This window comes from Brassica oleracea, chromosome C3 (genome assembly GCF_000695525.1).
Source record: "Brassica oleracea var. oleracea cultivar TO1000 chromosome C3, BOL, whole genome shotgun sequence".
Lineage (NCBI taxonomy): Eukaryota > Viridiplantae > Streptophyta > Magnoliopsida > Brassicales > Brassicaceae > Brassica > Brassica oleracea.
In genome coordinates this window covers 5,823,857-5,836,645 of record NC_027750.1, presented here as the reverse complement: position 1 = coordinate 5,836,645, position 12,789 = coordinate 5,823,857, and the positions used below count along the sequence as shown (strand labels likewise).

General features: G+C 34.0%; 1 protein-coding gene across 2 annotated transcripts; it reads right to left on the bottom strand.

Annotated features, from left to right (window-relative positions):
* Window positions 1-7,475: 7,475 nt before the first annotated feature.
* On the bottom strand, window positions 7,476-8,599 carry LOC106331608 (transcription factor MYB59). 2 transcript variants are annotated; one of them, XM_013769996.1, is made up of 3 exons: window positions 8,367-8,599; window positions 8,116-8,245; window positions 7,476-8,029 (listed from the first exon to the last, which is right to left on the bottom strand). In XM_013769996.1, the coding sequence occupies exons 1-3, from the start codon at window positions 8,485-8,487 to the stop codon at window positions 7,558-7,560; spliced, it is 723 nt and encodes a 240-aa protein (XP_013625450.1). In that variant the 5' UTR covers window positions 8,488-8,599; the 3' UTR covers window positions 7,476-7,557. The 2 variants fall into 2 exon arrangements, with proteins under 2 accessions (XP_013625450.1, XP_013625451.1); XM_013769997.1 differs by having other exon boundaries at window positions 8,335-8,579.
* Window positions 8,600-12,789: the final 4,190 nt, after the last annotated feature.

Here is a 12,789-nt window from a genome sequence, read left to right as displayed (position 1 = left end):
CTTACTCAGTCGCTTCATGTCAAAACCTACAAGACTCCACGCACAAGCTGTGAAGAAGGTACTGAGGTACTTAAAGGGGACAACAGACTTTGGTATTTGGTACAATGGAGGAGGAACAGGGGAGCTATGTGTCTACACTGACAGCGACTTTGCTGGAGATATCGATAGCAGGAAGAGTACCTCAGGGTATGTTTTTCTTTTGGATAATGGGGCAGTTGCATGGTGTTCTAAGAAGCAGCCAATAGTTACTTTGTCCACGACTGAAGCCGAGTATGTGGCGGCATCAGTTTGCGCATGTCAGGCTATTTGGTTCAAAAGAGTTATGAAGGAGTTGGGACATGAGATGAACGAGAGCACCATTATTCAATGCGACAACACGTCAACAATTAAGCTATATAAGAACCTTGTATTTCATGGGCGTTGCAAGCATATTGGTGTCAGGTTTCATTTCTTACGTGATCTGGTAAATGAAGGAGAGATAAGCTTGGAACATTGCGGTACTGAAGAACAAGTTGCTGATGTATTCACAAAGGCATTAAAGAGGGAAGTGTTCGAGAAGATGAGAAGCAGACTTGGAGTCTGCTCAGTCAAGGATAAGCTGAATCTTGAAGACCAAGTTTAGCTTAGGGAGGGTTTGTTGGAGCAAAACTACCATTTGAAGTTTGGAGCCGTTGGAGGTTTGATTTAGTCTTTCACGTTTGTTAGTTGTTTCAATAATGTCCTATTCTTTAGGACCAAGTAGTTTCCAGTTCTAGTGGTTTAGTTGCGTTAGTTGTTGCTTTATTTCAGGAGCCCTTTGTTTCATTGTAATGCTACTTATAGCTATTGCTTTCAGTTGAATACAATCAGAGTTTCATAAACACAAAACATAGCATTTGGGATTACAAACTCGTGGTCGTGATTTTGTTCAGACAAGGGCGATGACGGTTCATCTCTCGAAGCCAAGTCAGATGAAAACAGGAGGCAAGGTCATGTATTCCCTCTCAAGGACAGAGACTTTGGATTTTTGAGGATAGCCAGTAACACTGACGCTTCACTACCATTGTATGAACGTAACTTATGGTTTTAACTTTTAACTCGCCTTAAAGGAAAGGAAGATGACAGTTTATATTTAAAGCCCAAGCTTGTTTCAGAGCCCATGAAGAGTATTATTATTAAGTCAGCGACGCCTTTGTAATGGTCCTTTCGTTTTAGAGTCCCACATCGGGTAACAGAGAGAAATAAGTAGCGGAAGTTGCACTATAAATAAAGATCTCCTTCTCAGTTCACAAATCACGCAGCCATGTGGTGAGCACAAAGCGAACTATTCTTTCGCCTTTTACTAAAGAATACCGTGTGCTCTCCACGCTAAATGGCATACGCCTATTTTTGGAGGGTCCCGCTTTCGAGTGGGCCCAACAACATATAGTTGAATATTTGGTTTGATTGTGTCCTTGACTCCAAACCGACTCTGGTTTGATGATTGGGTTAAGATAACCATCAATTTCAATTTATTTCACTCCATCTACTAGTGATTATTTTAGCACTAAAGTCAATTGAATAGATTGATGAATGTACTAAAGTCAATTTATTTCTCCATCACATTTCTCTTATTCAAATTTACAGGACATAAAACCAAACCATTCCAATCAGATGTCGATAATCCATTAGTAGAGCACAAACACAAGGCATTATATTTTCTTCTCATGATGAAAATCATGTGTACCTGGATGGCATAACATATCGAACTATCCTTTCAACTTGATTTTTTTTTCTTTGATAGGGTAAACAGCATACTAAGCCATCACTTCTAAAAGCAAAATATGTACACTATGATGTATATCACCTGAGATAGGTTAGCCAATAGGGACCCCTACCGGGACAAGTTAAATCATCTCGAGGATATCTGAATATCTGATCATCAGCACTCAAATCGATCACTCAGCTAAGGCATAAGAGTAAACATCACTGTTTCATCTAAACAGTGCACAATTCTGCTAAAGAAACTCTCTCTCACAATCTACTCTAACCACGAGCTAACAAGTTTTGTTTCAACTGTCACAAACTTGTCATTGGGGGTACTTCTCTACCTTATTGTAGTAATAGATTGATAAATATCTAAAGATCAATCAAACTCGTCTCGCCAAGACACCAAGCTACAACTGTTATTGAAAGCCATTGGGAATCCTGGACCTGAAAAGATGAACGTGAACGTAGAATCACACTGCTAGCTTTGCTGAAACTTACTTTTCAGCTTACAAGGAAAACGCTCTACAGAGTAAAACCCACATAAAACCTCTCGGTGATTTTGTTTTTATTACATTCTTGGTACCAGTAAACAAAGCGAAGGAGACGAGAAGCAGCGGTTAAGCGCATCAATTTTTATTTTCATACAAAAAGATATCTTTTTAGTTTTGAATTAATTTTACTATGCAGCGTTGTTGAGCATCGTTCTAGCTTGGGCTAAAGAATATGAAAAGCGATTAAACAAAACTGTAATAAATAATAAGCAATTTTATTTCGTGAACATCCGTTGGTTTTCAGTCTGCTTAAAGGAAGAAAGACAATAGTTTGTATTGAAGCCCAAGCTTATTTCAGGCCCATAAAAGTCCATTAAGAGTTGCGCCTTTGTGGTGGTCCTCTCGTTTAAAAGTCCCACATCCGATAACTGGGAGAAATTAGCAGTAGAAGTAGCGCTATAAATAAAGGTCACCTTCTCACTGTACAAATCGCGCCGCCATCTGGTGCGCACAACCCGTTATATTCTTTCGTCTAGGACTAAAGAATATTGTGTGCTCTCCACGCTAAGTGGCATACGCCTACTTTTGGACGGCCACCTATTTTTGGAGGTTCCGCTTTCTTTTTCTTTTTTTTTTTTTTTTTTTTTTTATGATTCTAATACAATCAGATTGTGACCACATTGCCTCGGGAGAGGCTTTAACCACAATGTGACATGAGGATGAAGATACAAGTATCACCCAGAAACATTCATTTGGTTCCTACGTTACCATATCATCTCATCCAGTCACTTTGAACACATAATTAAACCACATAGTTACAAAAGACCAGACCTAAACCGGTTCAAAAAAGAACGAACACGAGACATCAGTTGAAAGCAAGCAGTGATCTCCTTATGATCAGAATGAGATACTTGGATCGGCTGCCACAACACTTTAAGTGCTTATTGCTCGGACTCCTCCTTCTTACCGGGGTCGAAGTCTCCGAACTTTTCACCAAAGGGCGGAGCATAAGGCCGTATATACAAAGTTTCATCACACCCAAGCCTTCCCAGATATTGCAATTATTCACCACGCTATGGTCTCCTATGATCAGAGTTCTGTGCATGTCCCATTAGCAACTTCACCCAGAGGCGCTCCACTAGAAGAAGCTTGAGGCCATTGATGTTTCTTGCTATAAACCTCTGCCGCTAGCGGACTGAAGGTCCGACTGAAAAAAAACCTAGAGACTAGGACGGGTAAAGACATTGATACTTCAGCTAACCATAACCCAATCCGGTATCTCTTGCAAGTTCCATCTAATGTCTCCATAGGATAAGAGTCGAGTTCAAGACCATCAGAATCATCGTCGAACGGCGCAACCCGGATTTGAGTCATACCGATATTGTTCTTTGCCTCCCGTCATGGCCAAGCCGGATACTTGTCCGGAATGAAAGGCGGATTGTGATGATAGAAAAACGCAAGAGGGAATCTGATTCAGCCTTTATGAAAGTCGAAACTCGCAGTTGGCCCCACTAACCTCTGTTTGTCGCACTTCTCCTCCACCCATCTCGCCACCACACAAGGAGGAAGAGTCGAGTTAGAGGAGACGTCTATCCTTCTCCACGCGCCATCATCAACAAGGTCTTCAACTAGATCTGGAAAAACAAAATTAGATCTGTTTAGACCTACAATCCTAAAAGCCGACTCTCTTCTTCTCAGTCTCGCCAACGTCTCGCCGCTACTCCACTCAAAGGTTCGCCGACTCCGACCAGCACCACGCAGTTCCGGAGGACAAAACATCGTCAGAGAAACGCGCATATCGACTCGGTCTGGATCTGGGAAGAGGAGAGCAGAAATAAAACAAGGAAAGGGGAGAAGGTGGAGCCTCCGGCAACGCCAAAGGCGGCGGCCGGAGCTAGGGTTTAGCTCTCTCTCTGAGGTTCTCTCTCTTTCTCTGATTAGAAAAGTCTTTAGTTGGAGGTTCCGCTTTTGGAGTGGACTCAACAACAATATGTTTAAATTTTGATTTATTTCAATTTTAAACCGGCTCGGTTTACTGTTTGATTTTAGATACCAATCAACTATTTTGTTTCGTTCCAGTTGTATACTTGTTACCATTTCTTAGGTTTTTCACCTTACTACTAAGTCAAACAATATCATATTTCTTCTTTGATCTGAGTAAGCTGGACGTTTTGAAATCTAATTTTACTTGGAGAGGATCATTATATTTGCTTTGAATTCAAGAACTACCATATAGATTGTGGTAACATTCAGTCGTAAGGGTTCATGCTTTGTCGTCTCAGTGGTAAATAATGGCTCCTAATACATAGTCGAGAGGTTTGGTTGGTGTTTCGCGAAAATCTTATATATTAAAACAGAAGTCATGACTTTTTTTCATGTGTGATTTTTTTAGATTGGACCATTCCTATAAAATATCATATTTAACATAAATTCATTATTATATCTTTTAATATCTTTATCTTTTTATTTGAAATATAAATGAATATGTTTAAAATGTTCTAACAAAATCTTTTTAAAATCTTCTTAGAATCTTTTTAAATTTACTTTCAAAAATTAGTTAGTTTTAATTTAAATTATCATAAAATATAATTAGAAATTAAAATTGAATATAGTTTTGGTTTATAAACGAAAATTAAAATAAAATGAAATTAATTAATTTCACATATACATTTACTAATAATTTTAAAAGAGTTTGTTAGAAATAAATATTTATTTTAATTTTAATTTTTTTCAAATTTGTTTTCTAATAAAATAAAAATCATGATTTTTTGATGAGTGATATTTTTATTCGGAACATCATTTAAATTTTATATTAAATGTATATCACTAATGCTAATATACATAATATTTTTAACTACTTTAATCATAATATCTTTTATATCCTTTAATTTTTTTAAAAAAAATTAAAAATTCTAACAAATCTCTTGAAAAAGATTATAATAAGATCTTAATTGTCATAAGTTGAATATAAATTTAATATAAATACTTTCAACTAATTTTGTAATTAGTAATGAAATGTTACTAAAAGAATAAAATTATATCCTATTTTATCAATTTTATAATAATATCTATCATTTTAAAATAAAAATGTTATATTGAACAAAATATGGTAAAATTATTTTAAATTGATAAGTTAACATATTTTATTTTCATAAATATAAAATATTTATGCTAAAAATATAATATGTTGGTAGAACGGGTTAATATTAGTAAACTATATAATACATGTATAAAAATTTAACTTATCTTAAACTTTTTAATATACAGTAATTTATTATATAAAATTAATAAACATTAAAAAATTACTGAAAAATCTAGCGATTTGAATTACGGATAATGATTATAATAAATTAAATACAAAATTATTTTCATATATGTTGTTTCATGCATTAAAAATTTTAGTTTAGTAATCAAACGCAAATTTAATAAGACAAATATATAATAAGCAACATATATATGTGATGATTTTAATTTACAGCGTGAAAACTATAAAATTATTATATTTGGTATAATTATACAAACATTTAAATATGTGAGTAACATTAAAAATATATAATAATTATGTAAAACAAATATCTATATATATAAATGTGAAAATATATACCCGCACGGTTGTGCGGGTGGAAATCTAGTAATCATTACAACAAAGTTATCGCTTATCTATTCTGAGTTCCAGTAGTCCTTTTCCGTTAAGACTAATGTTTACTTGCACAAAATACAATGCTACTTACAAGAACCAGCTTTTGTTCTTTGATCGTGTCAGGTTTCCTCTTATTCAGATATACATGAGAAAACCATTCCAATCAGGTATCTCAATAGTTCAGTTGTTGACAGTCATCCCCTAGTTTAGTCACAGCGCATTATATTTTCTTCTCGTAACTAAAACAGTACGTAGTTGATGTCTACATTGGAGAAACAGCGTTTTGGGGACACATTGAAAGATAAGAAACATGATTGAATTAGTTTATATGATTTGCAACTTAGCCCCTTGTTGTTCGTCTCAAATTAGGAGTGGTTCCACCGTTATATGTTGTTGCTAGTTCGTAGGCTCTTTTCCTTTCTTAGAAGTGGGATTGTTGCACTAATTAATGATAAGTTTGATAATTTCCTTGTTGTGATTTTAAGATTCTTATCCACTACCTTTTTTTACACTCTTCCAATAAGTTTGGGTGGAAAGAGGATAATATTATTGGGTGTTTTTGCTTATGAATTTTATCAATGGATTTGTTGTGTGATACTTGAAAATATTAGTCTGTGGATATTAATTATTTGATTCCCATCCATTTGTTCTTGTTCTTATTAGTGGAGGAAGGTAAGCATGTAAAATCAAATTATGAAAGATATACCTATGCTCTAATTGTTTTTTCAAGTTATTAACTTATTATATTCCTATTAAAAGATTCAGAAAAATTGTTTGGTGAGAATCAGCCAGTCATTGCATCTTTGGTCATTACTTAATTTGTTTATTTGTGCTGACTATCAATTAAGCTCCCTTCTCCACTTTTTTGTTTGTTTTAAAATCGGTAAATTGGTTGCTTGCATACTTTTAAGCGGCCATCCTTTTCTTCCTTTTTTGTTTTTCTTTTTCATTGAAATTTTAAAACATTTTTTTCAAGGAAAAGTTGAAGCTCTAGTCTCTTAGTGGCTCGTATAATAAAGATATAAAAAATGATATCTTACCGTAAAGATTGATTAAAATAGTGGGAACTGATCGTTTCCATCATGGAGAAATTTCTTAAACAAAAACAAATGAAAAAACATACTAATTTTACCAATAAGATGATTAAGCAGAAGAACACATTCTTTTTCACAAAGCTGGCTTGAGCTTTACAAGTCAAACCTATTTTCTTGATTATTTAGCAGATGAATATGCCTAGTTAAGTCACGTTGCTACTTTCTTATTCCATTTTTCTTCCTTCACTCTTGATGGCTTTAATAATGGGTCCTCACATTTCTCTCATCAGAATTTAATTTCTAAATATGAATTATTACAAACATTCACAGAAAATTCAAAAGTCTACATTAATGGATATGTTTTAACGTGTATTTTTTTTTTTTGAATTATACGGGATATCCTAGTCCCATAGAAATGATCTAGACTAGTCACTTGTATTATACATGGTATCCATGAAAAAAACATCTCTTTACGCAAAAGAGATGGATATGATTTTTTTTTACTCATTCTACAAACTAACATATATGAAGGCATAGGATGATGTTTACACATGATATTAGTACGGTGAGTGGTGTTTTTTCAATGCAAGTCATGGGAAACTACTGCAGTTGCTTGATAACATATAAATATGCTGCATATATAAACATTCAAATGAATCAAATCCTAGAGTAAAGACGACCACGATGATGATCTACCATGTTCAAAACTGAGAGGAAACTGATCAATGGCAAAAGAAGACATATTACTTTCATCTGCATCCATGTTCCATATAGACTCCATGGAGCTTTCCCATGCTGGAGAAGCCAGAGGAGGGAAGTCCAAATAACAGTTTTGCTCAGAGTAGTAGATGTCTTTCACCGGTTTGATAATGTTTGCTCCAGATTGATCAATCTCTCTCCATATGTCATCCATCGAGTAGTATCCATCTTCACATTCTTGATTCATTTTCCCATTGGATCCTCCAGTGTCTTGAGTAGCTGCAGTAGTCATAGATGATGAGCAACAGTTTGAAGATGAGGAAGTTGGAGACATAGGTCTCTTCTTCTCTTGTGCCTTCTTCCTCATATGAGTCCTCCAGTAATTCTTTATCTCATTATCGGTTCGACCAGGCAATTTCCTGGCGATTTTCGACCACCTACATATGAAGAACAATTCAATAAGTTCATACAAGTTTAAAAAACATTTTCAGGGTTTCTCTGTTTCTTGAAGATATCTTCTGACCTGTTTCCCCATTTGGTGTGAAGCTCAAGGACAAGATGCTCTTCTTGTGGAGTCATCTTACCACGTTTGAGACCAGGATGTAAGTAGTTAACCCACCTTAACCTGCAGCTCTTTCCTGTTCTATTCAAACCTGCAGCCAAAACCAAGTCATATCTTTTAATGGAAGGTCCTTTCCAAAGACCAACCATTTTCTTACAAACCAAAGCCTAAACCCTATACCTAGTCTTATGTTTCTCCCTCCACCTTCAAACCTGACACTTTCGCTACAAAATCCCATCTTCGATCTCCGAACATGTGGACAAAGTTGACCAAGAGGATGTCCTCTTGTTCTGTCCACGGTCCTTTACGGTACTCCTCTTGCACACTCTTCATCTCTCACTCTTATTAACTCTTTTTTCTCTCTGAATAGAAAGTTACTTCTCAGTTTTGTTTTATGGGAACCTTTGGCAATCTCTAAAACCAATATTTATAGAAGAGCCAACTTGAACACTAAGTTGTTGTGTCTACACCACGCGATAAAACACTCACGTTATTAAAATTCTCTAATGATTTGTTTTTTTTATCTCTACCGTCCATATGGGGAGAGATTATGCTGATGATAATGTGGGGTCTATTGTTTTATGATGCCATCAAGCCATTAGCGCATATATACAAAAAAAAAGAACAAAGAAAATGATCGTCAATAGGAAATTGATGTACACTGATGTAACACTCCACTAACTCTTCCTTTTTTGTTTGTCTTCTTGTGTGTTGCAATAAGAACACTTTCTTATATTTTCTTTTGGCAGGTCCCAATAGTTTCAACTGCATTATCTCTCTCGCGTCGGTAAAATATTCCAAACAAAACCAGAAGAGGAAACAAGGTAACCTATGTAATCCTTATTATCTAAAAATAAAGAAGTAGACAAATTTTTAGTTTCCTTTTATCATGGGGTTTTAATAATATGGAAGAAGTATGATTTGTGGGAGTAAAAGAAGGCTATAGTCATTTTGGTAGTACTATTTTTGGTGAGGTTATGGTTGTAGTTTGTCCCTTAGCTTTATTAAAGTTTGATCAAGATATCATTGTAGAAGCTTATAAAAGGCAAATAAAGAATATAAAAGGAGATACAAAATCTAAAGGCATATAGCAAAAGGGGTCGAATTGTTGCGAGTGTTTGATAAGTGGCCTTTAATTTGTGTATAGCAGCAGCACTTGAGATTGAAAGTTAGATACTTAGATATTGCTTTTAGGATTTCGAAATCGTTTTAAACACCCAACTTAAATAGTTATATAGATGAGAAAGGCCAATTTGATTTGGTTTGGCTTTGTAATTTGCCTCTTGGTGGTCTGTCTTCATGTCTGAAAAAGTTTCAATCTATTACAGTTTTACTCCATAATCTTGGAAACCTTATATATATATTAATTATTATGTGGTTTATTATTGGAAAGCCATTTACCTTACACATATGGTCATGTGTGTAATTTATATGGCTTACATCTTCTATATATGCATGAATTAAAGTAGAGTAATGAGGGTTTCTTACTTGTGTAGTTGTGTGTAAGTACCTGGTGTGCTGGTCCATAGAAGCAGAGAATACAGAGTATATATATTCTCCTTTTCTCTGTATATATCTCTGATTGGTAAAGAGTTCCCGAGATTCTTCAAATTGTTTTGTTCTGTAGAAAACTCTGAAAATGACTTACAGAAATAGAAATATGAGAGAATTATACTAAGATACGTTGAAGCAAAAATATACACAAGCACTAAAAAGGTTCCGGTTTAGGTATATATGGAAAACTCGTGGATCCAAGTATCCAACCCTATTGAAGTTCCGGTCTGGTCTTATTTTTACCGCCGTGAAAATTCAATACTGATTACATAGCTATTCGGATTTTTTTTTTTTTTTTTGAAAAAGAGCATTTAAATTTAAAGACATAAAAACACACAAGTTATGGTTTTACAACCATAAAGTTTGAAAAAGCTATTCGGATCTGAATCACAAAAATTGCATCAACTAGGTCATTGCGAAAGTAACATGGTCGAGAGGTACCATTAATTAGCCCTAACATTGAGTAACAAGATTTGGTTATCCATCTACACCTTAATATAATTTTAGAAAAATTATTGTTACTATATATGGTTTTCTTCACATGGTTTTGTTTTTTTTTTTTTCCCTTAAATATTATGTGGTTGTGCTTGTAATGCTTTTTTGGGCAACTCTTGTAATGCTTTAAATATCATATTCGAGGTTATTATGTTTTTGCCTGTTGCTTTCATATTCTTGAGTTGTCCATTGTCCAGTAGCTAATTATAAAATTCTACACACAACCACAATTGGAAAGCTACTTGATATTGTCATCGAGTAACAATTACATGATACATTTGGAAGAATATGATTAGTAGATGATTGAAGCCAAAAGATTAAATAAGTAAATATTAGTATTCTTTTGTTGATTGGGTTTGGTCATCATATCGAAAGTTCTCAAAATGTTAATCGGGAGTTTGGGGACCGCTCTGCACAACTTGATTATAATTTTTTGGAGATTTTTAGTGTATTCTCTACATTTTAATATTTTTTATAAAATATAGTATTATTTATTATAAACATTTTTCTATATCTATATTATTTATTATAAACATAATCCTAGGCGGGTTAATAGGCTGCGTAAAATACCTAGGCCAAAAATTGAACCTTTATTTACCGGTGTTTAATCGATTTGGTCAGAATCAGAGCATTTGAGTATATTTTGATAGCATAAACACATATGCGCCCGATTCAAAATATTGTTTTATATCTAATATTCTATGATATTATAAAAATAAATATTCTCATATGAGTTTTAGTTGCGTAGCACTGTTGAATTCGAGAATTGGCCCTTGTTTCTTTTGGGAGTTGTCTTTGTAGTGGAGGAACCAAAAATCTAAAGAGATTAGAGTAAGTAAGCAGACAGATATAAGACTTGAGTTACGTGGATGCCACCACTTCCGCTATGGCCAGTCCACTAAGTAAGATTTCCCCCCTTCAATTCCTTTGGCTCGTGACTTGCGACGGCATACGCACTTACCAGTTTAAGATAAGACACTTTTGGTCCCACATTATCTTTCTTTCGTTTCTTTCATCATAACATAACTTCAGAATCCTATGGTTTGTATACTTGTTTTCAGCTTGTTTGGTTGCATTGCATGCGTCTCAACTCTCTCTGTAAATATTCGCCATGCATGCCTACTTGTTAACGAGGTCATTCTCTCTTAACGTTAACGTACGCCATGATTTATGTATGATCCATGTATGGGAAAAATGTTACATAAGCAATAGAATAATGCTAGTGCTTTAGGAAAATTAAAATACAAAATATTCATTTTTGGTTAATTAATTAGTAAAAGAGAGAAGATTAGAGCATGATTATTGGGGGTTCTTAGCGGAACCCGTCTCTTAACTTTTAACTAAAAAAACTAAGAACTGGTTCTTAAATAAGAGTTTTAAGAACCGGTTCTTAGCTTTTTAGTTAAAAATTAAGAGACGGATTCTTATATTCCGCTAAGAACCTCACCCTAAGAACCCCCAATAATCGTGCTCTTATGGACAAACTTAGGTTCATCCAGGGTGAACCTTTAAATTCACCACCCCTCTTATAACCAATCAAAGTGTCAGCTGGATTATTAATAAAAATATTAATTTCCTTAAAAAAAATCAAAAATAATTGAAAAAATAAAATGATGCCACTAACAAAACACTAAATCTTAAATTCTAAACCCTAAATCCTAAACCCAAACTCTAAACCTTAAATCCTAAACTCAAACTCTAGATCATAAACCCAAACCCTATATCCTAAACCCAAATCCTAAACCATAAACCCTAAACCAAAACCCTATATTCTAAACCTGAATCCTAAACTCAAACCGTAAACCCTAAACTCAAAAGGTTTGAATTTGAGTTTAAGGTTTACAGTTTGGTTTAGGGTCTAGGATTTGGATTTGGATTTAGAGTTTACGGTTTTGGTTTAGAGTCTAGGATTTGGGTTTACAGTTTGGGTTTAGGGTTTAGGATTTGGGTTTATAGTATAGGGTTTACTATTTGAGTTTAGGGATGGTTTGGATTTAGTATTTAGAATTTAGAATTTAGGATTTAGTGTTTAGAGTTTAGAATTTAGAATTTAGAATTTAGAGTTTTGTTAGGCATCATTATTTTTTCAACTATTTTAAATTTTTTAAATAAAATTTAATATTTTTTATTAATTATCTAGGTGATACTTTAATTAGTGGTAAGAAATGCTGTGAATTTAAAGGTTACCGAGTTTGGTCCGAAGATTATTCCTCTCTAACGCATCCTGAAACCTTGCTACCGCTAATTATGAGACGCTTGTCTAGTCGTAATGCATAATATTATCTTTCTTTTAAAGTCCACTAATTCACCATGAATAAAATGTTATTACTAAAACGTTATTGATAGTCATCACACTATATATATACACACATATATATCATCACACTATATATATATGTTATATATATATATATGTTATATATATATGCGTGTGTGTGTGTTTCGATTACAAATTTACTTTCTTATCATATGGCAACAATAATTTATAATCATGGTATACGAAAATTTCATTTTTATTTTATTTACTTTATTGAAATGATTAGTCTATTAATTATCTCCTAAATCCTATTTTTTTAAATCATTCAG